This window comes from Dama dama, chromosome 27 (genome assembly GCF_033118175.1).
Source record: "Dama dama isolate Ldn47 chromosome 27, ASM3311817v1, whole genome shotgun sequence".
NCBI classification, from domain to species: domain Eukaryota; kingdom Metazoa; phylum Chordata; class Mammalia; order Artiodactyla; family Cervidae; genus Dama; species Dama dama.
Genome location: NC_083707.1, coordinates 40,494,126 through 40,521,954, shown reverse-complemented (window position 1 = coordinate 40,521,954; position 27,829 = coordinate 40,494,126). Strand labels below are relative to the sequence as shown.

General features: G+C 41.1%; 1 protein-coding gene across 4 annotated transcripts in view; it reads right to left on the bottom strand.

Moving 5' to 3' along the window:
* The window catches only part of ARHGAP28 (Rho GTPase activating protein 28), a 138,680-nt gene that overhangs the window by 13,446 nt on the left and 97,405 nt on the right, over positions 1-27,829 (bottom strand). For 3 of the 4 annotated variants that reach the window (XM_061131028.1, XM_061131030.1, XM_061131031.1), the window contains 10 exons: positions 25,586-25,675; positions 20,916-21,000; positions 18,220-18,362; positions 17,609-17,774; positions 17,420-17,511; positions 14,632-14,709; positions 9,530-9,692; positions 4,214-4,296; positions 1,149-1,346; positions 689-802 (listed from right to left, as the gene is read on the bottom strand). In XM_061131028.1, the coding sequence (XP_060987011.1) occupies positions 689-802; positions 1,149-1,346; positions 4,214-4,296; positions 9,530-9,692; positions 14,632-14,709; positions 17,420-17,511; positions 17,609-17,774; positions 18,220-18,362; positions 20,916-21,000; positions 25,586-25,675 (1,212 nt within the window). The remainder of the gene's footprint in view (positions 1-688; positions 803-1,148; positions 1,347-4,213; positions 4,297-9,529; positions 9,693-14,631; positions 14,710-17,419; positions 17,512-17,608; positions 17,775-18,219; positions 18,363-20,915; positions 21,001-25,585; positions 25,676-27,829) is intronic. The other variant, XM_061131029.1, reaches the window with a different exon arrangement.

Genomic DNA, 27,829 nt, shown 5'->3' with positions numbered 1-27,829 from the left:
CTTGTGTATGCTTCTCTATCAGATTATCTCTCTACTGGATACACATTCCTTTAAGGACAAAGTGAATTTCCTGTACCTCTGCATCTTCCTCAAGGCCAAATGCTATGCCTGACACTTGCGATCGTCCTCAGAGATCTTTAAAGCAGTAAAGATAATTCTTCTAAAACCTGTTCCCATTATGCATCTCCACACAAACAACTGTGCTAAGGCAAAAATTCTTTGAAGTGCAACAAATTTACACTAAATGACTTGAGGATTAGATATCCTTTCAGCATCCAATCACCACGGAAATCTCAGTCTCTAGCCATTAGATGCACTGACAGCTGGACCACCCTTAAATCCAGTTCACAGGGATTAAAATGTTGACTCTCAGCATCTGTAAGATCCATTTGCCCTTAAGTACTTGAGAGAATATTAACAGAATTATCTTTATTAATGTTAATGAATTATCTCTCATGATGATAGACAGAATTCAAAAACTTCAAGCAAAAAGCACCTAATTCAACAGAATGGAAATACCACAGCACTCTGTCATGAAAGCAATTTCCAGTGTTTACAGTCACAAGAGTGACACTTTGTGAGAATATAACAATTCTGTTTCTAAATTACAAGCTGCTTTGTGCTTCACTTTGAGACATAAGAGCCTGGGTGGTCATGATGTTTGTGCATTTATTTATTGTCTCATTACCCCTCGTTCTATGGTCTTCCTCCTTAGCAGCTTTTTGACACTTGGGAGCGGCTTCTTTAACAACATGGTGGCTTCATTCATTCTTCTGACTTGAGCAATTAAGAAAGACGGAACCTGGGGAAGAAACAGGGCTTGAAGAGAAGGGAAACATGTGAGTTGACCCTCCCTGGCAGAGTCTGTCTTCAGTTATGTTTACTCCTTCTGGCCACTCGGTATCCAGGAACCAGGAACTGTGGTTCTGTCCTCGTAAAGATTAGGAAAATCTATTAGGATTCCTGTTTAAAGGGAAATATGTTTGCGAGCGAGCAGCCCTGTGGAATGCAAAAGACGCCACCAGGAACCCAGGATCATGTCCCCCATCTCCCCCTGTGACTGAGGGCACTGCTCGCTCACCAGCCTTTATGTTTCCTGGATGCAGTGGATGCAAGAGGAACATCCAGGTCATCACACTGGTACTCACCGTCCACAACATCTCCTGGTACTTCAGCATCAGACGGATGATGTGGGCAGCCGTGTTTGCTAAGAGTAATTCTTCACAGTCAGAATGTTTGCTTCTACTGAAGAAAAGATTTGGTGCCATGATGGTAGAAATGTTCCATATACTCATGCGGTTTTTTGATTCATTGGCAATGACTTTATTGAAGAATGTCATGAGGGCCTAATAAGAAACAGCACAGTGTCACACTAGTTGTAAATCATAAAAAGGCATTGCTGATTACTGTCATGCATTTCTATACCCATTCACCAGGCCTCTGGAAAATGGTCAGAACTACAGAAAGGCTAAATGTGTCATGTTTCTTCTTTAATTGCTTGAAAGTGTGAATGAGAAATGTGAAGAATTTATTCATTTCTCTGCTTCATAAAAGTAGCTCCATTTTTTAATAGAATTTTTCATATTGGGATCTCTATAAATAATAGCTTGCATTTTCTTATTTTCTTTTCTCTTAAGCAAGTTTGACAGATATTAAAATTAAATAATAAACATGGGAGAAAAAACACTACAGCCCAAATAAATATGAAATGTAGTTTTGTTGTGAAGGAGGAAAAGTAACTCACTCTTAATTTAAGGCAATATTGTTAAAAATTATTTTCTGTTTCCTTGGGAAAGAAAAACACATTGTAAAAACTGAGCTTTAAAATAAATAAGTTATGATGTAAATAAGTTATGGGGATATAGCACATAGCATGATGATGATAGTCAATAATATTATATTGCATATTTGAAAATTACTAAGAGAGTAAATCTTAATAGTTCTCTCAAGAAAAAAAGATTTTCTGTAACAGTGATGGAGGGTAACAAAACTTACTATGGTGATTGCTTTGCAGTGTATACTAATATCAAAACATCATGCTATATATTTGAAATCAATATGCTATATGTCAAAAGTGAAAGTCACTCAGTCGTGTCCAACTCTATGCAAACCCATGGACTGTATAGGGATCCAGACTGTATAGATTCTCCAGGCCAGAACACTGGAGTGGGCAGTGTTTCCTTCTCCAAAGGATCTATCTTCCCAACCCAGGGATGGAACCCACGTCTCCTGCACGGCAGGCGGATTCTTTACCATCTAAGTCACCAGGGAAGCCCAAGAATACTGGAGTGGGGAGCCTATCCCTTCTCCAGAGGATTGTATGTCAATAACTCAATAAAAAATTTAAAAGCAAAGTGATTAAAAAAAGAAAACAATTTAAAGAATAGCAATGACAAAATGAGTATCTAATTTCTCAGTTCACAAATATGTCAGTCAAAAAGCAGAAATTTTATTTTGGGGGTGCCATTTTTCTGCTGCTTTTTAATTTTGGAGTGTTCAGCAGGCCAACGGGAAATGCTTATATGCAGTTGCTCTCGCCATTGAAAAAAAAGAAAGCTTGATAAAAGTTTGGCTGGGCTACCAACGTATAACAGCCTACCAGAACTTTCTGAAATTCACCAAGAGGGTTGAAATCCTAAAAGGAGATGCTCTTCAGTTTTCCAAGTTTGAATTCTGTACAGTACATGTAACATATGCACACACTAGTGATCACAGCTACTGTTTATTTGTGGGTTAACTGAGAGCCAGGTATTATTTTTAGTACTTTACATACATCCACTCATTTCATCATCACCCCAAACCCTGGGAGGTAGGTACTATTATTTAATATTAATATTGTTTTACAGTTAAGGAAAGTAAGGTGGGGAGGGACTGAGTAGTTATGTCCAGTGTTACATAAGTAGATGGCAGAGCCAGGATTTGCCCAAAGCAGCCTAACTCCTCAGCCAGAGCTCTTGATTTGCACAACGCACTAGCTTCATCTTCATTCCAGTCACAATTTATAGTGGGGGAGAGAGAGAGAATGAAGAGGACGTTCTATTAGAAATGGGCGAAATTCTTCAGTCATTGCTACATCCTCGGTGATATGAAAGGGGAGATGACATTTTGACCCAGATATCTGATACCAAATTAATTTTTTTGGATAGAAAAAAAATTGTTCAGAAAAAGGAAAGAGAACAAAGCTACTAAATTTCCAGCTTTTGGAAAATTACCAAACTGTACTAGAAACAGACATTTGTACGCCTCTGCCTATTCTTCGTCTTGAGTGGAGGATGTAATACAATTGGCAGATGGTTTCACCAGAGAGGAGAAAAGGTCCTCACCAAGCTGAAATGTCTGACAAGAGGCAGCACGAAGGATTAGCTTTGTTTTCAGGATCGTGTTTACTGGCCCCCAAGTGACGGGCTCTTTCCAGTTCATCCTCACCTCAATTCACTTAAAAGAGCCTGAGCACCTGCTGTACTTATAACCGATTTCCTACTGTATGCAGAATCAAGATCAAAACAGCAACAGAGACCCCGATCTTTGCAAACATAAAGAAATGAATCTGAAAGAAAAGGAGCAATATTTTGGATGGAGACCTATGGAATATAATTCTATGAAATGTTCTAATAAAGAAGAAATAACTTTTCTCAGCTTAATTTTCTTAATCTGGAAAAGGTCCAATCAGGAGATCTCTAAAAATCTGATTCTATCATTCTTTAAATTGAATTACGGTTAAGACATGAACATTCTAGAAACTTCATTTAAATCAGGGTTTCATTTACTTCTGATGTTATTCCATTTAAGCCTTCCATCTTGGCTTCTTCCTACTCCTAACCCTAGCCCGGTGCCTGGCACGTCACAGACACACAGTTTCTCTTAATAGATTGAATGAATGAATGAAACGGAAACGTTCAAAGAAGATTCTGGGACTCACATTCTTTCCTGGCTTCCTCCGGAGAACAGGAATGGGTGTCAGGAAAGGCAAAAGGCTTGCTGCAGGCTCGACTGGTTGATAAAATTTGGCTGGGCCACCAACGCATAAATGCCTATCAGAACTTTCTGAAATTCACCAAGAAGGTTGAACTCCTAAAAGGAGATGCTCTTTGGTTTTCCAAGTTTGAATTCTGTACAGTATATGTAACATACACACAGTTTTCATTTTTCCACCTGGGCCGTTTCTTCTGACCAGTAAGAGTTGATGGCAGACCGTGAGGTTGATACAACCTACCTGGGCTGTGTCCCTGTTGGCATCAGGCAGTGCCATGACCATGAGGTGTAAGGCTTGAAACTGTACTCGGATGTGAGGCCCTCCTGACAAGAAAACAGAAACAAGCACCACGTGTTGAATAACGCTAAAGCATCCTGACAGCATCTCTTGCTAACTAACACCTGGGGGCACAGGAGGGGCCTGACAGCTTTCAGTGGCAAAGACTCGGGTTTCCTGACCAAGAATGTGAGTCTGTTCACTTGGACAGGAGATGGGCTCTATCAACTCCCTTTTAGCATCCCAGATTGCCAGTGCTGGGGCAGGTGGCCAATGAGACCCTCAAAACAATTCTGGATCAGTGTGACACTTCCCTTTTCAAAGCACTTGCACACACCTTGTTTTTACTTTGATGCTATAAACAGGTGGCTTAAAGCTCGATTCAAGAGAAAATAAATCTTATTTCCACATAATGAGGCAGCCAGGCACAATTATTAGGAACACAGATTCTAGAATCAGATTCAAACTCTGCATTGACTACTAAGTCCCTGAGTGACCTTGGGCAAGCTATTCAACCCCTATGCTTCTGTCTCATCACCTGTAAAATGGGGATTGTCATCATTCCTACCTCACTGGGCCCTTACCAAGGTTAAATGAGTTAATGCATAGAGTGTTCACATCAGTGCCTGCACTTAGTTACCTCTGTAGGTGTCATTACGATCAGTGACACTGACTTCAGATCTTAAAGGGATGTGGATGGAAAGTGAAGTGAAAGTTGCTCAGAAGTGTCTGACTCTTTGCGAGCCCATGGACTATACAGCCCACAGAATTCTCCAGGCCAGAATACTGGAGTGGGTAGCCTTTCCCTTCCCGGGATCTTCCCAACCCAGGGATCGAACCCAGGTCTCCCGCATTGCGGGCGGATTCTTTACCAGCTGAGCCACAGTGGAAGGTGACCACAGCTGGATCTCCGGAGATTCTTGACTGTTTTATCCCTCGGCAGTGACAGAAGGTGTCGCCAGGGGGTTGGCATCCTACTCCTGTGTGCTCTCAATACTGGCTCCTTCCCCGTTTTGGGAAAGGATTTCAGGAAAATCCAGCCAACAAAGGGATAATCCACAACTGGCTGAGCTGAAAACGGAGGGTAAGCTGGAGCATCCGGCTTTGCCCAGTTCTGTCTGTTTTCTCCCCGAAGTGGTCTCTTGGTGGGGAGGCCCTGGAGGAAAGCGTGCAGTTCTGTAATCCCCGGGGAGCTCTCAAGTTGCAGGAAAATCTATCAATTTACGGCTCAGTGGATAAAGGCAGTCGGCGGCCTACAGTTACTTGGCTTTTCAGTAGTGGAAACACTCTTGTGACAAGTTCCTAGGTCACAGGAGGTCATGGGCACCCAAGTTAGGAGTGGATGACTGATGTGAGTAACCACGAAATGAAGGAACAGTTGGCAGGAGTATTTATAGGCTCATGTCATATTGCCCAGCAAATCCTCATGTGGATTTCTAAAACTTTATGTCAGATTTGTAAACAAAAATGACACAGGTCCAGGTTGTTTTTAAAAATGGCTAATGCATGCTGACGTGAGTTTGTCTGAATCACAGGCACCATCGGGAGCATGTCTCACTATAAATGTTTGGGGACAGAGAAGACATGATTTTAATACATATCTTGCAGGCTATGGACTGTCTATAATTTTCTAATGCAACCCAGAAAACCTCTGGGGGAAAACAATAGATGCAGATGCAGGCTCTGTATTTCCATCAATTCCAGATAAATTACGAAATCCCCTTTAAGATTAAAAATCTAAACTGGCAAATAATCCATTTTAATTTCCCTTAGGAAAGCTGGCCCTGCACTGTTTTGTGGTTAACCGTTTTGCAGTTAATTCGTTTATGGCATCCTAGTTGAGTCTTTTTTTCCCCCCTGCCCTGGGGTCATTATTTTCCCAGAAAGTTATTAAAGTTTTCATGAAAGTATCTGAGGTTTGACTGATCAATTATTAGTCTTCTAATTTTATGGGCAATTTTTGGACCAAGTTTGAAAAGAGAAATTACAAAGTGGAAAAGACTATATTTTAGAGTAAAACTAGGGGTTGCTTAAACACACAGATGTCTATTGTTTTTCCCTTCAGAAATCTCATTAAAACTAGAGCTTACCCCAGGTGGGAAAAAGGCCATTTTCCCTGCTGGTCACAGCCCAGAACTCTGGGTTTCCTGCAGGGTTGGCTGGTATCAAATTAATCACTACGATCCAGTATTTTCCACTTTCAAAGTCACACAGAGAAACCTGGACCCTCCTGTGAACCCTCTCAGGATCTTTTCCAGATTCTCTCCCTTCCCTGAAGCACACTGGCTTCAACATCTGAATAGGAGTATGAAGAAAAACTATATATGATTTCCTTCTTAAACATGATTCTCTGAACAGGTCTTACATGGGAGATTGATTCCTTCTTGTATAATTTCCTGAGACCAAAAGAAAAAAAAAAAAAAACTAGAACAAAAAATCCCTCTGTGGCACTATTTGTGTTGATGAACTATTTAGTATATAAGCTGCAGATCAAGATGAAGCTAAGACTTCTGCAGCCCATTTTCCAGGAGAGCAAACTTTACAGAAGCTCCTGTGTTTCTGACTTACAAATAAAGAGGTTCTGTTTCTGCCATGGCTGAGTAAGCTCCTTGCCAATCAACTCTCCTTAAGATAACTATAAACTCTGGGCAAAGTACAAAAAGCAGCCACACAAGGCAGTGGAGAATGAACAAAAGCAGGGAGATTCAGGATAGGACTGGACAGTTAGAATTAGGGAACAGCGCAGGGAGAAGTGTCCAATTGCCTGGCTATTAGTCTGAAGTCAGGCCATAGAGAGCACGGCATGAGGTGGCTAAAATCCCAAAAGAAAGCCCCAGTCTTTCTGGCCTGAACAATGAGAGGGCAGGGTTCAGGATGACCACAGACACTGGGGAGTTATGGGGAATCCCAGAAAGGTCAAGAGGTAGAAGGCCCTGATTCTGGTTTAAAATCCACCCAAATCTTGGCTCACCCCATAAATCATGCATGTGTGGAGTAGGTAAGGATTAAATAACAAACCATCTGCTCAAATACAAACAAAAAGCAAAACCAACCCCAAAACCCCACTCTCTGGAGAAATATCATAGAGTACAGGGTCTCCAAAAAAAAAAAAAAGCCACCATGTTACAGATACAGTTTAAAGTTACTTGACATAAACAATGGTCCATTTTCAAGAGAAGAGACAATCAACAGAGACCAATCCTCAGATGACTCAGACGTTAAACCTAGTTATGAAGTAGCTATCATACTGATAGAACTAGTTATAAAGTAGTTATCATATTGATAACTATGCTCAAGGATATGAAAGCAAATATACTTATAATGAATGAAAAGATAGGCAAGGTCAGTAAATAGAAAATAGGTATAAAGTAGTCACTGGAAATTCTAGAACTGGGAATATATTGGGTTGGTCAAAAACTTGGTTCAGATTTTCCCCATAACACGTTATGGAAAAAACTTGAACTCACTTTTTGGCCAACTCAATACAATCTCTGAAATTAAAAAAAAAAAAAAAAAGAATAAGAGAAACAGTTCTCTCTTTCTGTCATAAAACAAAAATGCTACGTCTTGCAAAGAACAGAGATACTGGTCACAGTATGTCAATTAAAGCTTAGAAAAGACTCTAATCACAGTCTCTTCTCTGAAGACATAAAGGATTGTTTTATGAATCTGGTTTAGTTAAATATTTTAAAGATTGAGAACCAACTAATTTTCAGGACGAGTTTTGTCAAAAAACTTAGGATGGTGTTATTATTTTCTTTCATTGTGGTTTTAAGGATTTGATGGTTCTGGCCAACCCGCAGAAGGTTGTAAACTGGCAGATATCACTAATACTTGTTACACTGTTATAGTGTTTTAAAATTTCAATTTTTGGCTCACATTTTCAAATTATTAATAAGACTTTTCATCATTAAAGCCTGGATTTTGGCTTTCACTCCTGCATGGTAACCTCTTCTAGAACTGAGCAGTGGCCAACCCCTTTATATGGATATATTTTCTCAATCTGGCCGCGGTCTCTTTCTGTCCATACAGAACCACCATTTACTTAGCATGATTATACATATGTAGGCTGTGAACCCAGAATTCCTCAGTTAGTAGTCAAAGCCCACACTATGTAACCCCTTTCCACTTTTCTAAATATCTCTCATCACACCTCCTTGAATATTCAACCCTTAGGATGAAATTCCTTTCTTACTGCCAAATACAACACATGCTGTCCAGTTTCTATACGTTTTTATCCAAGTACCTCAGCTAAGGGCTTCCCAGATGGTGTTAATGGTAAAACACCCACTTGCCAATGCAGGAGACCTAAGAGACACAGGTTCAGATCCCTGGGTCAGGAAGATCCTCTAGAGGAGGGCATAGCAACCCACTCTAGTAATTTTGCCTGGGAAATTTCATGGACAGAGGAGCCTGTTGGGCTACAGTCCATGGGGTTGCAACGGGGTCGCAAAGAGTTGGACACAACTGAAGTAACTTAGCATGCATGCACACATGCATCTCAGCTAAGGCCTCATCTATGTGACTTCGTAAGTTTCAGAAACACTATGTGATATAGTAATTTTCAGAGATAAAACACTTTCTTGTTTCATGCTACATCATCAGATCCAGGACGTTGGATTTAAAGAAGGGAGAGATCTTATATTTTTTGAAGGACTATTATATACCAGGCACTATCTTAGATGTCTTCATTCAATATTCACAACAACCCTGACAAGTAGTTATTATCAGTAATTTATAGGGGCAGCCAAAAAGCTCAGAAAGGCTGACTGCATGGTTAAGAGATGTTTGAGCAGGAATTCATATCTCAAGACCTTGGTTCTTCTGCAACGCTCTCTGCCTTTTAATGATTATGAAAAATGACAAAGTGAAAGTATTAGTCACTCAGTCATGTCCAACTCATTGCAATTCCATGGACTGTAGCCACCAGGCTCCTCTGTCCATGAAATTCTCCAGGGAAGAATACTGGAGAGGGTGGCCATTCCCTTCTTCAGGGGATCCTCCTGACCCAGGGATCAAACCAGGGTCTCCTGCATTGCAGGCAGATTCTTTATCATCTGAGCCACCATTATAAAACCCTCTAAATCCTAATGACCAGACTTTAAATATAAACATGCAAAGAGATGACAGTTTACCATCAAACTCAATACTTCCAAGCATTACCAGGAAACAGCAAATGTATACACTTATGATCACATCTGACTATGCATCTTTATTCTGCTCTGTGCCACTTCATTGACCTTGTATCTTATCCATTCACATGTAACTTCTTCCACCTACTTTCCATTAGAGTGATGAAGGCAGGTATATATTCCACGGGAAAGAGAGAGGTCGGCAGTTCTCTGAAAAAGGCTTTCAGCATAACTGCAGCTTCTCTATGGCACATTTTCTCCCACTTAAACTTGTCAGCATTAAACTTGGCATCCAGTTCTTCACGGTATTGCTGAAAATCAAGGAAAACAGTGAGTTTACTACCTGATTTCCCTCTTCCCCTTTAAAAACTGTCATTACACAAACTATTTTTGTAATTAGATTGAAATGCCAGTATCTACTAAGCTCTTCTTTTTCAACACGATTGAACAACTGAAATAGCTGTTTCTGAATGTATTTTTAAAAAAACATTCTCTAAAATCCTTTTAGAATAATGCAAATCTTAAAGTAATTTGCCATCTGTACAAATACAAAAGTTCTTTACTCAGATCACAGCTTCATTTATATCCTTTTGGCAGAATACTGTCTATCCCCACATGATAAATGCACTGCTAGATTTTGACAAAGCCTCTATTTCCTTTTCTCCCCCCAATGATTCCTTCCTTCTGCCACCTCATCTTGTATTAATATTTCTAAATTCAATGAAGGATGTATGCCTCTTGGCTGGTTTACATACAGAATGAAAACTAACCCAGCAAAGGAACTATGACCTCACTGCAACATGCATACCCATGACATCTTCCTGGAGCAAATACAGAAGTTTTATGCCAAGATGGACACATGTCTTCCACATGCCTGCGTGCTTGCCCAGTGCTTCGTAAGGTTTGGAACACTGTGTTAATACTTTTTTAAAGAATCACTAAATGTCCTTACATTGATTTGGGTTATCCATTTTAGATTATTAACTGATTTGATGGCCAGTACCCTCCCCCTCCACCGGTATTCTACTGCTACCTGAACTACAGAGTTTACCAATAACACCAGGCAGCTATAGTCAATTCTCCAACTGACAATAACTGCTTCAAAAAGGATACTTTAAAAAAAAACAACTGTGAAAAATCCTTAAGGCCTTTGCTTTATTCTCACGAGAAGCCCAAGTCTTCCAGCCTTGAATGTGCAAGAGAAGCTAGAGGACGACAAGGTGAGATTTATCTTCTCTGATGGCTGGGTGGAAAAGTGATCTGGGGGTGGGGTGGGTGAGGGGCTCAGCACTGATGGGGATCAGGCTGGGGAAACGGAAAGCAGCCATTGGCATTTCTGGTGACAGATAATCGACGACTAACCTGGGTGTGCAGTTGCAGGACAGAAAGAAGAGGCGGCATTTAAGAAACACCCAGGAAGGAAAATTCTCAAGAAGCGGCGATGGGTTGAATGTGAGACTCAGAGGGAGAAATAAAAGTCCAGGATGGCTCGCAGATTGCGGGCTGGGATAATGGGCAGAAGGCGGTGCTGTTGACAAGAAGCGGAGGGAGAGGAGCCAACGTTTCCCTTTCCCGCTGCCTGTACCACTGCCCTAAAGCCAAGGGGAAACTGGTTTTCAGGAAGCACGGGCAAGAGCAGGATAATTCAGATCCATTTTCACAGACCTGTGCCACAGGAGGCTGGCTGAAACACTGGGTGACTGTCATTGAAACCTACCAGCGCTTCCCTGTCACCTATGGGGAAACATGGCCCCAGGATCAAGGGCAGGCTCTAGGACCACACTCATTTAAAAATTTTTTTTGTTTTTTACTGTGGTAAAAGTCACAGAATATAAAACACACTATTTTAACCACATTTACCTGTGCAGTTCTGTGGCACTAAGTGTATTCACATCGTTGTGCAACTCTCACCATCATCCATCTCCCTAACATTTCACCTTCCTAAACTGAAACTCTGTCCCCAGTAAACACTACATCTCCCGCTCCCTGCCCCATCTTCCAACTGCCCCCCCCTCCAAACCCCAGCATCTACCAAGGTACTTTCTGACTCTAGGAATCTGACTCTTCTAGGTACCTCACATAAGTGGAATAGAGCAGCATTTGTCTGCACCTACTGTATACTGGAATGCATTTTTAGGGTATAACCACATTCTTTAGGTGTTTAGCCCAGTTCCACAACGGTCTAGTTGAAGGCCTGTGAAGTTTCCCACTGCATAACAGGGATATTAAAACAACCTCGCAGAGATTGAACTGGATAACACAGAACTCGGGGGCGGGGAGTGCATACAGAGAGCGTTCAGTAAGTGCTGGCTGCATTTACCCTCCCTCGTCTCCGCTACGACCGCTAGTGTTATTCCTACGGGAAACCTGTGTGCATGTGGAGTGCTATTCGGGGAATAATAGCACCTCGTTCTGTCGAGAGGGCCAACAAAAAAGGGAAGGATGCCCTCCCTGAGTTTGGAGCAGAGCACAGCGGAAGCCGCTGCGGAGCTCCACGGTGTCCTAAACAAGGGACCGGGTGGACCAGGGGCTGGCTCTTCCTCACCAGAGACGTGTGGATGTTTACACTGTCAATGAGGACACTAGGCAGGGATCAGGAGCCAGGTCCTCGTCTGAGCAAATATCCAACCCGCTTCTCCTTCTGAGGTAATTTTACAAAAATGCAAATAACCCACCTTCAGCCTCAAAAAACCAGTTCAGGGCAGGAAACCAGCAGAACAGGTAACATCCTCACAAAACATTTACAGCAGCCTCTGAATAATTGAAACGAGTCAAAAAAAGAAAGCTGTGCACGTCAAAGCAGTCTGCTTTCTTCCATAAAATATACTCCCTGGTGTTTGGCTCAAATTTCTGTCATTTGTGGAAAAGAAAATTACTGGGAACACCGAGCCATTAAATTGGTTCCAAATGACCCGAGGCCTCACGTCCAGGATGGGCTCAGCGGTTGGTGCCCTGCGAGGTTAATCCCACAGCGTCCCCCAGGGATGCTTCCCTGTGAGTCTAACCAGGCTCTGAAAGTACAACCCACAGTGATACCTGAGGGTTAGAGTCAGCTACTTGGCACGACTTGACGGTAATTATGAGGGAGATTTTTTTTTTTAACTTTCTTTCCCCAAGCACATTTCTAGAAAAAAATAGCCTAACCGATGAAAACATTTTTTTAAGTTTCAAGTTTGAACAATGGGAAGAAATAAAGACCCCTTGGCTGTATCAGGTTGCAATGCCTTTCTAACTGCAATATTCCCTTGTTTCTGTTCACTGACCCGGAGTTCTTCCACACTGGCTTTCCCGGAGCTCAAACCACGAAAACATCTGGAATATGTTTTTCGGACGGACAAGAAATGGAATAAATAGGCTGAAACTACATAAAACCGATTAGGGGCCAAAAGGGACTTTTACCTAACATGGTTTAGGAATGCATGCGTCTATTAGAGCACGTTAAAGGAATTACTGGCTTTTGATAAGTGCTTTTCAATTAAAGATTAGCTAGAGAAAGGCAACGTGTGCTATGATGTTAAACTTCATACACACAAGAAATGATGTGTAATGTTTCCTCCTTTGGATTATTTTCAAAAATAGAATTTTAAATCATATCCATTATGCTCCCACTCTTCCCTACTAATGCGTGTACACACACACGCACACACACACAGAATAAGGGTCAGTAAGAACATGTACAAATACAGCTTCCCTATTATGGAAGGAGGTTTAGAGGGATGGAGTCTGATTCAGTTTAGGAAATTTGTTCTCCTGACTTCATTTTGGTTTTCTGACTGTACAGATATAACCACAAAGACTTAACCAAAAAGTGATAGCTTTTGTTCTTGGATTTAGGACACATTTATTTAGAAGTATGTGTAAAAACTGTTCCTGTGAGAACCTGAAACAAAAACCAGATCCCATTTAGCAAGTATTAACCTTAAGGAGCCATTAGGAATTTTCCTGCCTTCTAAGTGAACCTGTGCCAGGATTTAGTAATCTCTACTTCCAAGGAAGTCACGGGTCCCAGAGACATGCAGTGACAAAGTGTGGACCACCACTCAGGTCTCCCTTCAAAACAGAACTGGCTGTTCATCTGCAAACACTCCAGGCGGTTGACTCCCCAGCTGCTGGCACCTTCTGCTCAGCCTCGGGCCCTTCCCCGGGGTGAGGGCTGAGAGGGCACAGGCTGATGGTCCCACCTGCACCTGGTCTGAGGCTTGACACCCCCAAGCCCGCCTCCCCCGACCCTCGATCCTTGAGAAGTGAGGTCCCCCTGTAACCCTCTTCTCCTCCTAACTTGGTCCCAGCACCTGCCTTCTGGAGCTTCCAATAGACACAGCCGATTTATTCTCAGTTTCCACCTTGAAAAATATCTCGTCATACTTCTATATAAGACTGAGATTTCTGATACAAATAGAATCTCCCAAAGCATATGCCAAAATGAATAAGGGAAGAGATGCTTTCCCGCCCCTACACAATTCCTTTTAATAGTTCTGAACACAGACAAGCTCCCTTTTCCCTCTCCCTGAGGTTTTTTTCCTCAAGGATTCATTATTGATAACTGCTCGTGTCTCCAGGTCCACCCACCAGGGGGTGACCCAGGGCAGAGAGGGACTCTTCATCTGTGCACCGGCAGAGCAAGTGGGATGTCTTGCTGGAAACGGATGAGCAAAGCTTTCCTTTAATTCTTTTCTTTGCTGAACTGAAGACTTAGCCTCCATACAGAGAGAAGAAAGTAAAGGAATTCCCACCGCACGGTGGTTTTAGATGTAGACGCTAACATTACCTTAAATGGAACCGGGTTTCAGAACTGCTGAGGGAGTATTTTAGTGGTTACAGCCATTCCTACAAATTCCTATAAGGATGTCCATTAAAAGGAAAGCCAGAGAATGTTTCTAAGTTTAAAACAACTGACAATAGATACCACGGGTCATCTAATACTGGCTCAGTGAATTCTATGATGGAGAGTAACATAAAAAAAACTGAAGTGTTTAACCCCCAAAATAATGATGGGACAAGACAAGCGGCAGTTTTTGAGAGTGAATTGATGTGTTCTTTCATTGTTGTTCGCTTTTTATTGTTGTTGCTTTAATTTAAAAGAATGCAAAACTCAGGATCATGGAATAACACTTAGCCATAGGTGCTGAGGAATGCTCTACAGCGCTAAGCGATGGAATCAGAAATGATGACAACACCACACATGATGCCTGTGTGAACTGATCTAGCTCGTTGAGATCTCTAACGAGGAAGAGAGACAATGTTTGGTACCTTGACTTTGGCAGTACATCCTGAAAGTCGAAAGATCCCTTCGGATTCCAGACCCGATTCCTCAACTTTCTCAAAGAACTAGAAAGCAATGATACAAGACAGAAATAAATACCTTCATATGATTATGAGCATTTAAAATAACAATGATGATGAAAACAATACATTACCAAGCATACAGACATGCCGGTTACTTGAATGCCTAGTTAAACATTCACACTCTCCCAGGAGGTCAACACTAGCTTCCGATTGGCAAATGAGGACATAAAGGCTTAGGGTTCTTTTTCACTTTCCCAGGGTCATCCTCAAAAGTGACGGCACCAACTCTGCTCTTAACCACGAAAGCACATTGCCCCTTAAATATTTTAACATCTGATTACTGTATCTTTCTACAGGTCAACCAGTAAGCCAGTTCAGTTGCTCAGTCGTGTCTGACTCTTTGTGACCCTATGGACTGTACCACACCAGGATTCCCTGTCCATCACCAGCTCCCAGAGCTTGCTCAAACTCATGTCCATGGAGTCGGCATCACCAACCAGTAAGAAAAGACCCTAAATTACTATCATTAGTTACACTATTCTAGCTAAGACACTGTGCATGCATGCAGGCTCAGTTGTGTCCAACTCTTTGCAACCCCTGTCCATGGAATTTTCCCAGGCAGTAACACTGGAATGGGCTATCATTTCCTTCTCCAGGGGATCTTCCTGACCCAGGGATCGAGCCTGTGTCTCTTGCATCTAACCTGCACTGGCAGAGGGGTTCTTTACCACTGTACCACCAGGGAAGCCCAAGACACTGTAGGGCTTCTCAAAATCTGACCAAAGAATTAGAAATTATAAAGGCTTATCTGTCTCATGGTAATGGTGATGCTTTACTATTAAATAATAATAAACACCACATTGATTGTGCACTTAGGGTGTGTCAGACAACATTCTCAGCACTTTACATATATTAATGCACGTGACCCTCACAATAATTCTATGGTGTCCCCATTCTACAGCTGAAGAGACTGAGGCATGGAAGGGGTAAAGATTTGCCCATGTTCACACAGCAAGAGCAGGATTCAGAGTCTCTGCTATTTTCCCTTCGAGAAATGATGATGCCTGGAACTAAGGCAGCTCCTGCAGGTATGAAGAGAAGTTTAAGTGTTTAGGGAAAAGAGACTTCTTCATGAGAAAAGCCTCTACCCCCAGGAGTAGAGAAGAACAATGCCTCCAGCTGTCTTACAAGAGCACCACTAACCTCAGCAGGACCCAGAGTGAGCCTCTATTGAGGAGTTAGTATGAGACGAACCCAGGCAGTATACTGTGCCCCTTCTGTGTGCTACGCTTCTGTACCTACGTGATAATACAAACGTGTTGAATCTTCTCAGTCAGATTTTTATGCATTTTCTTTAGACTGCATCCTTTTCCTTGAGGAAAAAGGGCATAATAATGGTTCAGCGCAAGGACAGAAAGGAAATCTTAGAGTCACCATGGGCTTGCTCCCTTTTGCATCTCTCTCTTGCTGGCTGTGTGTTTTGGGGCATGTTATCTCACCCTATGATGCCTCAGTTGCCTCACCAGTAGAAAGGAGATGACCACACCAACCTCCTGGGGCTCAGTGATGATCAGATGTGACAGGACACAGAGATCACACGTGGCCCAGTGAAGGGAAGCGCCCTGTGGATGCACACACTGGGCGGTCCTTGGCATCCCCTGGACCCCGGTTGCTATCCTCCCTGCTCCTCTGGGCAGCCAGTCAGTCACCTGACTGGAGGAGTAGCTCCGTCTGAGGTGCCAGTACCCAAACTGAGGAAGACAGGAAAGGGATGTGGAATTGCTGTTGTGAATAAAGTATGTGTCCTCTGTCAGTATTTTCACATATCATTTAAAAACTGAATTTAAGGAATTTCCCTGAAGGTCCAGTGTTTAAGACTCCGTGCTTCCAATGCAGAGGGTGCAGGTTTGATCCCTGGCCAGGGAACTAAGATCCCACATGCCACAGGGCGCAGTCAAAACAAACAAACAAACAAACAAACAAACCCAAAAAACCGAATTTAAAATTCAACAAGATTTGTATTTAGGGCTTGGAATTTTACTTGTACCACTGGATATGCCTGTTGAATAAACCGGTATAAACTGTTGGCTAAAAAAGGTGGGGCTTAAAAGCAAATAAGCCATCCGCCAGTGAGGGTCACTGAGACAACTGTATTGTTCAGACATCATTTTCACAACTTCCTAAACCAGAAGTCTTCTTTGTCGCAACATACACCTTCCCAGGCACACCGAAAACTCCATCAGAATAAGCTGATTTCTAGACTTTATTTAGCTTTGTCTGGAAAATTCATGTAAACAGTAATATACACACATCATAAAACACCCAACCTGTGATATATCTCAGCAAATACCTGTATGATTAATAAATGGACTGCTAGTAATTAGTAGTCATCTTTTATCCAGGAGAGAATAATCACATATGCACACACAAACACATACATACACGCAAATAACATTTTAAAAATATTGGAAGAAATGTAACAGAAGGAAGCCATGTGACAGCATCTGTGTCTATCACCTGATGCTTTCTGGCTGGACAATGCAAGACTTCAGAGGTTCTTAGCAAGGCAAACACACCTAGGTGCCTTGGATGTCATGTGGAGGCAAGGAGGGAAGCCGAAAAGTCACCAAAGCCAGCGTCCTAAAGGGGCCGTTGTGTCTTTAAATCTAAAAATATTCATCAGTGGGTTTATGAATAGCATGCTACAAGCACAGAGCTCTATGAACTCCCCAGTTATGTACACCATACTCACCTTTTGTAACACAAGGGGAACTTTGACCCCAGAGTCTTTCCTTCGGTCATTTTCCAGCAGGACTGTGAGAGGAACTCCAAAAATCCCACTGTCTTCATTGTAAAACAGCAGGGAGAGAAAAAAAGAGTCAGAAAAGCACTGTCTTATTCCTGTGTGTCAAAATGTTAGAATTGTAGTAAGTCTTCATACCTCGTCCTTTTACTTTCTCTGTTTTGTTTCTTTTCAGCTGAATTCGAAAGGCGTCAAAAAAGGCTGTCAATTCAATCAGAGAGAGATGGCGGATTTTCTTCATGTCTTCAGCAGACATATCTTCTGCTTTGGTTAGGCCAAATCTGGTTTTCTGAACAACAAATTTCTAAAATACATATTGAGGATATTTATTTTTTTATGGCAAAGGAAAATTATTATACTTTCATTCAAAGGAGACCTGGAACTTCCAAATCTGTACAGCCTGACATGCTTGCTATTCACAGAAAAAGATATCTGAGGCACATGCTGCACCATAGAAGATCATGAATATGACTGTTAGAACCTCTGATGATCACAACTACACTAAACCAAATGCAAAACAGTCACCTGAAGCATATTATAATATCATCATCACAACTGTGATGTAAAGAGTGCTATTGAAACTGACTGCACGTGCTTGCTGAGACAATAGCCATTCTATCTTAAATATCATATTTAGGTAATTAAAAATATCCTTAAAAAAGCAAAATGCACAGGAAGTGCCAAATAATCCTACTCTCATTTTGAAGACAATGCCATTGCTATATTCTCCATTTCCACGTTTTACTTACAGGTAAAACATAGTCTTCTTTCTTAAAATCTAACTTCTTAAATCTGTTCCTTTTTGGAGCCTGTGTTAACTTTTCTGAATATGATACTTCAAAGGACAGCTCTTCAGCTTCTACCGGAATGTTTTTTTCCAGATATTCATCATCTAAAGAACAAAGGATGTGGAATATTTATTTATTTATGTTTATTTGTTTTTCATTTATTTTTATTAGTTGGAGGCTAATTACTTTACAATATTGTAGTGGGTTTTGTCATACATTGACATGAATCAGCCATGGATTTACATGAAGGATGTGGAATATTTAATATGCCATTTAATTGATCAATACCATTGACTGTAAAATAAACATAAAATATTGATGAGTTAATCCACAAGCATGTTAAAATGTTTACATCCTTGGAAAAGCATCAGACTCACTCAGAATGATCTCGGTCAAACAATTAATGTAGTGTCATCAGACTTCCATACGAACAAGCTTCTACAATCGTTATGCGAACTTCTTATTTAATCTGATGTTTTTAATTTTAGATGTTTATGTCTCATGAAAAGCACTGAAGATTATTAGATTATTAGAAAGTCCATAACGAAATGTTTCTATGTACTCTTATAAAATGACGTCTATCCATACACAACACCACTGCTATTGGGGAAGCAAAAACTTAAAGCAGAAGGAGGAAGGGTGGAGGCCCCACAGAAAAGTTCTGCCTACTTTCACTCCTCTTGAGTTTTTATCCCAAACTGTGGGACTATGCCACTTCAGATTTGTTCCAATCCAGTTTGCCCTTCACTGTGAGATTTGTTCAGGTGAATTAATCCTGATTCCTGTGACTCTGGCCTGGTTTTCTGGTCTTGGATGGTGCACATTCCAAAGATGAATGGGTGACAAGTCCTGTTCCCTATACCTATTTCTCTCAAGTTTGAAATTAAGACAGTAGATTCCATACCAAAAGCAAGGGAAATCACTTGAGTAATCCTAAATCTGATTTTTGACTGAAGAGTCTGGCTTGCCTTCTTGTTTTACTGCCTGGCAAAATTGTTCCTATGTCATGAAAAGAATTATTTGATGACAAAAAAAAGAACTCATCAGCTTTACCCTCTTCTATATTAACTTGTTGATCAACTCTTTGCAATCTCATGGACTGCAGCCCACCAGGCTCCTCTGTCCGTGGGATTTTCCAGCCAGAATACTGGAGTGGGTTGCCATTTCCTCTTCCAGAGGATCTTCCTGACGTGGGGATCGAACCTGCATCTCCTGCATTGGCAGGTAGATTCTTTACCACTGATCTGGGAAGCCCAACCTCTTCTATAAACAATAACTAAAAGAAAGCCAAATAGAACAAAAGGAGCAACAGACAGAAATGACAGAAGACCTAGTTTATCTCAATTAAAAGTTTAGTGGAGAAATTTTTACATCAACAGATCTAAAATTCTAAAAAATAATATTGATTTAGAACACAATAAATGGATACAGTAAGAACTCAGAAAATAACAAGGCAAAGTTATGATTTTCACACATTATACAGAGGCTTGCATTCAAATCAGAGTAATAGTTAATTATTAGATAAGACTCTAACTACTTGTTCCTTTTTTACAAATATTTATTTGGCTGTGTCGACTCAACTTGTGGCATGCAGGATCTTTCATCATGGGGTGCGAGTTCAGCAGCTGCGGCATGTGGCATGTGGGATCTTAGTTTCTAGACCAGGGGTCAAACCTGTGTCTACTGCATTGCAAGGTGGATTCTTAACCACTGGACTACCAGGGAAGTCTCAAGACTCTAAATTCTTAAGGATCTATGGGCAGATTCTTTGGAGAGTGGTGATTATATAGGCCGATGCGCCAAATCACTGGACTACTCCAAGTGGCCTTTTACCTCTCAGTGGTACGATTCGAACTGAATAACTACATGGCAGCAAACAGAATGATGTGGAATAATTTATGGTAAATCCATTATCTTTAATTTTTTTTGATAATGGTTTTATTAAAATGTAATCCACATGCCCAACAATTACTTATGTGAAGTGCATAGTCAATGATTTTTGACATATTTGCAGCATTGATCGATCAATGTTAGAACATTTTGTCACCTCAATTTATTTGAATTTTGAAGCAAATGCTCAAAGTATGGAGCTCTGTTGTGCCTGAGAGGAGCGTGTATCTTTAGGGGTACCTTTGGGGAACCAAAAAACTGTGGCCTAAAAGGGACCTATTTCCTACAAGGAGGATTTGAGATTCCACTCTGAACCCACAGAGAGTACCCAGCTCTCAAGTGGAGGAGGCCCCATTAAAAGTTCACCCTGTTACTTTGTAAGGAAACATCACAAGCGTCTCTGGCGCTGCATATACATGAGCATAACTAGAGATTTTTAGACGGTGTCTACTTCCGGCCTGCTTGATGCTGGTGAGCAGATCCAGGTTACCTATAAAACAGACCCCAAACCAAAGGCACTACCTGAGTGAGTAGTTTCTCAACGACACAGTAGTCGTCAAGGTGGAAGCGATTCTGCTTGCAATGTGACTACTGGGTGTGAAAGGACAGGGTGTTTGGAGGTAGTGGGAGCAGAGGTCCGGGGTGACAGAAATCAGAAAGGCGAGAAAAACACACATACATTTTGCTTCAGAAACCCACTGCTCACTAAACTGAGCGTCAGCACAAAAGCAAAAAGACACACAGGCCGAGGCGGCTGTGTCACTCACCACTTGCCACATTCTGCGCGGACCGTCCAGGGTCTGCCGCGCCATTGGAATGAACTGGCACGTCTGGAATGGCCTCCAGGATGGACTGTGAACCAAGGGAAGATGAACAGAGAACAGTTCACCAGGAATGCAGGCTACCCTGTGCTTCCACCTGATTCACGTTGGGCGGCGCATTAGAACTACTTCACCAAAAAGCAATGATTGATTCCATGAAGGGCTGGCATCTGATTCCCTTTGTTTTCTCACTCAGCTCAGATCTGTACAGCCCACACAGTTTTCTCAAGAGAACCAAGCCAAGGTCAGAATAACCACGCCTCCTCAAGTGTTTGCTGGCATATGTTTCCTGACACGTAGCAATGACAACGCTTGCTGTCACATAGTTTGACGATTATTTTATCATTCCGATTTTTTAAAGAATTTTTGATGTCGACCATTTTTAAAGTCTTTACTGAATTTGTTACAACACTGCTTCTGTTTTTATGGGGTTTTTTTGACTGAGAGGCACGTGGGATATCAGTTCCCCGATCAGGGATCGAACTTGCACCCCCTGCATTGGAAGGCAAAGTCTCAACTACTGGACCACCAGGGAAGTCCCTGCAGTTGATATTCTTGATGCAGCTGGTCATACATTTTGGTCATTAACCCTAAGTCATGACATAACTAGATGGTTAATAGAAGGGATCCAGGAGCCAGGCTGCCTGGATTCTAATCCTGGCTCTTTCACTTCACATGACTTCAAGTTACAGAACTCGCTATTAGTCTCCCTGGTCTGTAAAATGAAGATGATAAAAGAACATATTTCAATAAGTTTTTATGAATTTTAAATGACTATAAATCACATGGGACAACATCTGATACACAGTGACTACTGTATGAGGGATAGCTACTATTAATATACTAATACATTAACTTCTTCGCGACAAAATACAGAGGGATAATGACTACCAGAGGGTTCAGCATGTTTTCTCGTTGTGTCCTCTCCTAATTAATTTGCTATTTTCTTCACTGTGATCCTGCCATACTGCTGCACTCCCCTGCAATGCTATCAGAAGCTGGGTATCTATCTTCGTAGAGTTTGGTGTTACTGCTCAGTAACGGATGCTGGTGGTGGTTTACTTGCTAAATTGTATCCGACTCTTGCAACCCCAAGGAATATAGCCCATCAGGCTCCTTGAGGTGGGTACTAGTAAAAACTTTACACACAACTCCATCATTTCTACGAATATGAATTTTAATGTGGAAGTTATCAGCCATGAGTACGCTGAGGGTGAAAATTGGCTACTCCATCAAGAATCCTTTATATGCTCTTTATACATAAGTCTGTTCTTTTTTCCCCCAGAACCTGGTGTTGTTTCTTTTATTCTCATATTTATTCAGCAATATGAAGTGAACTGGAGAAGGAAATGGCAACCCACTCCAGTGTTCTTGCCTGGGAAATCCCATGGACAGAAGAGCCTGGTGGGCTCCAGTCCATGGGGTCGCAAGAGTCAGAAAGGACTTAGTGGCTAAACCACCACGACTACAAACTGCAGGAAGGAATCTGGAATGCTGGACTTGGTTTTCTCTTTTCCCCACTTTATGCCAAAGAGATGACATATCTTATTATGTAAACAGAATGCGAATGCATACCCAATTATTTTAACACAGATGCCCAAGTATATATTTGGTAGCTCTAAAAACTAACACCACAGAATAAAGATTACCCCACAATGAAATCTTCAAAAACGATGTGGAACACTTTTCAGTGGTTTCTTTAAGGTTTCCTACAGAGCAATACCTCATTAAACTTTGAAATAACTCATCTATAGTAGAGAATGCTCCTGAAAATCGACATTCGTGCAGGGCTTGAAGCTGATGGTTTAGGAAGCTTAAATGACTAAATGTCAATTTCCTGGTCTGTAAAGTGGACAAGTGTCATCTGCTCCTTGGATTTAAGTGGCCTCCAGCCAGTTTACAGTATTGAACAAGGGCCTATTCTTTGTAATGTAAATGAATCTGGTACTTTCCTGGGGGAAGAAATTTAAATTGTGACCCTTGCTCTTCAGCTACTTATATAATGAGGAGAAGAGAGTAACATTTATGGAACATTATTAAAAGACAGTCCACTGCTAAGAGTGAATTTCTACACTAAAATACAAGTGTTTACTGGAGAGTAATGGAGAGCAAGGAGGTGCCACCCAAAAGGTCTCACTGAAGAGGTTGTTGACCGTGTGCTGGGACTCAAGGAATGATGAAAAGGACTTCAAAGGCGGGGAGGTGGGCAAAGCATTCAGGCCAGGCATGGAATGATAAATTCCAGGTATGGGAATCTGAAGCATTTTGGCTTCATGAGAGGATCAACGGAGAGCCTGATTTTCCAGGAGGTAAAGCCAGGTAAGAGGTTAAAGCGTATGCCTGCAATGCGGGAGACCTGGGTTCGATCCCTGGGTCGGGAAGATTCCCTGGAGAAGGAAATGGCAACCCACTACAGTATTCTTGCCTGGAGAATTCCATGGACAGAAGAGCCTCGTGGGCTACAAGTCCATGGGGTCGCAAAGAGTCAGACATGACTGAGCGACTTCACTTTCAAAGCCAGGTAAATGTGCTCAGACTTAGTCTCGTAAGGGCTAAAACACAGCAGAACAAAACAAACCAAAGAGCATTCTTTTCTTATGTATTAAAGCAGGAGAATGACTTGGTGAAAATGAAGAGAAAGATCTCACTGCCGATAAAGGGACCAGAAGTTTTGAAACACATTGAATGAAAAGGCTCAGTGCTTGGTATTCATGGTTTTGTTTTGTTTTTTATTCATAGTTTTAAAACATCCCTTTACTCATTAAACATATTAGTATTAGAATCTTAAAATTTTTGTCTAGTGATTTTAAAGTATTTCAAACATATATGCCACTCCCACTTAAAACAAACTTCTCTGGCTTGTCCATAATGGATCCTGCCATCTCCCTACTATCCCAGCCATGAGATTTTTCTACTGGGGCCTCAGCTGGTTTAAGAGAGGCAAAGACATGCAGGCATCAGGGCTCGCCCTGCTGCCCGAATCCTACTGCACTGGAACTGCACAGTCAAGCCTGAGGGATTAGTATTTTTAAATCCCAAGATGTAGAAGGTTAGCTCTATCTGCTTGATGGTTTGGTTGATAAGTCATGTCCGACTCTTGCGATCCCATGAACTGTGGCCTGCCAGGCTCCTCTGTCCATGGGATTCTCCAGGCAAGACTACTGGAGTGGGGTGCTATTTCCTTCTCCAGGAGGATCTTCCCCACCCAGGAATCAAAACCGTGTCTCCTGCATTGCAGGCAATTTCTTTACCAACTTAGCTATGTGAGTTCCCTTAAAACTATACTTTGACTATGGCATATTTCCTTCACGTTGAAGAATCACCATACCAAATATTTTTCATGTTAATTACTTAAAGGAGAAATTTATCAACTAATAGATGTTCCTCACTGTCCTGACTGGTTGATGGGTTTTTTCTCATGGTGTGAATCTACATTTTGTAACTTCAGATACTAAAGCTGCCTGTGCTGGAGTCGTTACAGAAAACATGGCTACCATATTCCTCTTCTGCACCTGAGATTAGAATGGAGAAATCCACCTCTTGTAACCACTTTGTGCCAAATTCTCCAGAGATGAACTTAAATAAGTCACATTCATGGATGAATATGCAATCAATTTTGAAATTAAAAAATAACAACATCTATCCAGATGTGAATTTAGAGGCAATCCAATGACATTGCAGATTAAATACTGAATCACATCTGAAATTATAAACTAAATATTAAAGACAGTGAGAGTAATAAATTCCAAAAACCATGAGAATAGCCAAAGTATTCAGATTACTTCTTAACCTTAAATGCAAGTAAGAAACTTTAAAAATAAATGAAAGGTCTATAATCTAAGAGACTAGAAAAACTTGTCTAAGTCAACCAGAGAACGAATGAAAAAAATAATTAAGATTAAATAAATTAATATAATTTATATTATATTAATTTAATAGCAAAAGTAGGCTTAATTAATTAAAGGTAGTGACTTTAAAAAAAATATTACCCACACAGGCAAGTATTTACATTCTGATTGACATAAAAGACATAAATCTTAGGGAGAAAAAAAGGAGTAATAGCCACCTATACAGAAAAATGTTAAAATTATGCACCTAAATAAATAAATATATTATATATAACTATATATTTATGTAAACACACACACACACCAACATATACTGAACTGGATGTTTTGCTAGAACAAATATATATTATCAAATTCATACAAGTTGGGATTGAAAGGAATATAACCCCCAGACTCTACCCACTGAAAAATTAATCTAAGCATTATGGCTACAATAATGCCAGGCCTTGGCATAAAACTATACCTAACAGTTTTTACAGATTATATATTTACATCAAAGAATAACAAATTCCTCCGTTTGATCCTTGTAAAGAACACTGCATTGGCATTAATTCATGGAGTCCTCTTTCAAAATGAGATCTAGTCATTCCCCAGTATTTTGATGTGTCTTCTTCCTAATCATTCCAGGTTGGTGGGTCCACTGGAAGCTGTGGTTTCCTTACAATGCCAGCTGAAATCCATTTCATCCGTTTGAAGAAATTGCTTCTTCTTGCCTTGAACCTGCAATTTTTCCCTGACACGCAACTGTCTGGGCAGGTGATGACTTACCATGGAGCCACTCCTGGGAACAGCAAAACTCCATTCTTCATCCTGAGACCCATCTGACAGGGTACTACTGTTGAGAGAAGCGCCATCTGGCTAAATGGAGAAATGAGAGCACGGTTCTTATTCAGGCAAATGCTTTCTATCATGTTTGTGTGTGTTCCACCACGTGTACATGTGTAGATACATGTGGCAATATACAAAGCTGTGACTGCGGGGGGTGGGGGGCGGGGGACTGCAGCAGCCCCCCAGGGATCGTCACCGTGAGCCACCCGAAGGCCTGGCCTTCTGGCAGACCCTGGCCCTTACAGCAGACCCTGCTATCATCTGCCACAAACTCCATCTTCTTGAACAATATCTTGGTTTTGTTCCAGGGAGCTAGATGTTAAACCAGAGAATTTGATTTCTGGGCTTCTTTGCAGCTAAAAGTGACCATGTGACAAATGTGGTCAATGAGGTGCAATTTAAGTGTAATTTTACCAACAGTGTTTTCAGAAAAGGTAAGTGTTTTCTGACTGAAAAGAGGAGGGTCAGCTGCTACATGCTTCACAGGGTCTCCAGAGAGGATGCTGGATGCCAGATATGGATGGGTCTGTGCTGAGAGCATCACGTGGCTGCCCTGTCAGTCCTGGACCATCCCGCATAATCATCTCGTGAAACAAAGCAACTCCTACTTTCCTATTACATGCAGCCAAACACAAACTTGTCTAATCTTATTATGTTTTTACTATATTCTAAGACTTTTTTTTGCAATGATTAGAATTCAGTAGCAATAGTACCAAAATGCTTTTTCATTTATAAACTTTGAAGGAGATTTTTGCTTTAATGTACAGTGGTATTACTGAAATTTAAGACATGACTATTCTTTTGTTTCATTGCAAAATCAAATATACTTGATACTTATGAAAAGGCATGATGTTTTGTCTTTTAAAAAACTGTCACTCATCTTGACTGACCATATTTTCTGAATTTTCTATAGATGGTATGTGTTATTTTAAAAAATGAACAAAGGGCTCTTTTTTTCTTCAAAGGAACAAATAAAACACAAGAACTAGCACAAGAAATTTAAGTCACAATAGCAAGCTCACCATCATCCAGCTCCCCTCTCACCCCAAATTACTAAAAATGATGGGAAAAAACACAAATTTTTAAAGGAACAGGTTTTTAACAGCACTGGAAACCAGCAAAGAATTCCAGAGCTGATAGACATTTCTAGATGAAAAGCAAACAGAAATCGTTGATAAAACAAAACCTCTAACTGAAAGCAGCATAAAAGAAAATTTTTCAGACAGGGAAGATAAAAACAACGTGATGTACAAAGAGTAGGAAAGAGCCGCCGGCAGATAGTCAAGAGTTGTTTACAAACCAGAAATGAAGCAGTCAATCATTCCTTAAAATATAGACAGCCCCTAAATTAATCTGAGGAAAAAAACCCAAATTCACTCTAAATAAAATGAACTAACTGCTTTCGGGTGGGTGGGCTCCTGGTTTGAGTACACTTGACCCTCTGTCTCCACAGGTTTTCCATTGGCAGATTCATCCAGTTCAGATGGATAGGTAACGTTTGAAATATTTGAAAAAACAAAAAACCCAGAAAGCTCCCAAAAGCTAAAACTTGAGTTTTGCACATGCCAGTAACCATTTCTATAGCATGGACATTGTAATAAGTATTACGAGTGATCTAGAGATGGTTTAGGGAAGGTGTGTGTAGGTCATATGCTAGTACCACATCATTTTATATAAGGGATTTGAGCACCCTTGGATTTTGGTATTCTAGGGGGTCCTGGTCTAAGAGAGAGGCAGCTCCAGAGACCACACAAGACATGGAGGGGAGATGGAGAAATGAAATCAGCTTTGCCCTTCATTAGTTTTGCATCTGGGGAGTGTTTACTAACCTACCTGACCTCTATATGCACTTTTATCCCTTTAAAGTTAAGTATACCCCAATCACTCTCAAAAACACACAATCAACAATTTTGGCCTTTTAAAAAAATCAATCTACATGGCTGCAGAGGAAGCATACAGCAATTTCCTACAGTAATCAGTCAAAAATCAATAAAGATTTGCACAATGACTGCAAAGAACTTTACGGACCCAGGGGCTGTGGTCCCCTGCGAGTGTGCTGGCATCTTCTACTTTGTTGAACACTTTCTGCTCTGTTTCCCTCTGGTGGGTCCTCCTACCCTCTTGCTGTGATGGGATTCTGATAGACAGGGATAGTTTGAGGGAGGGTCTAGGAATCTGGACAGG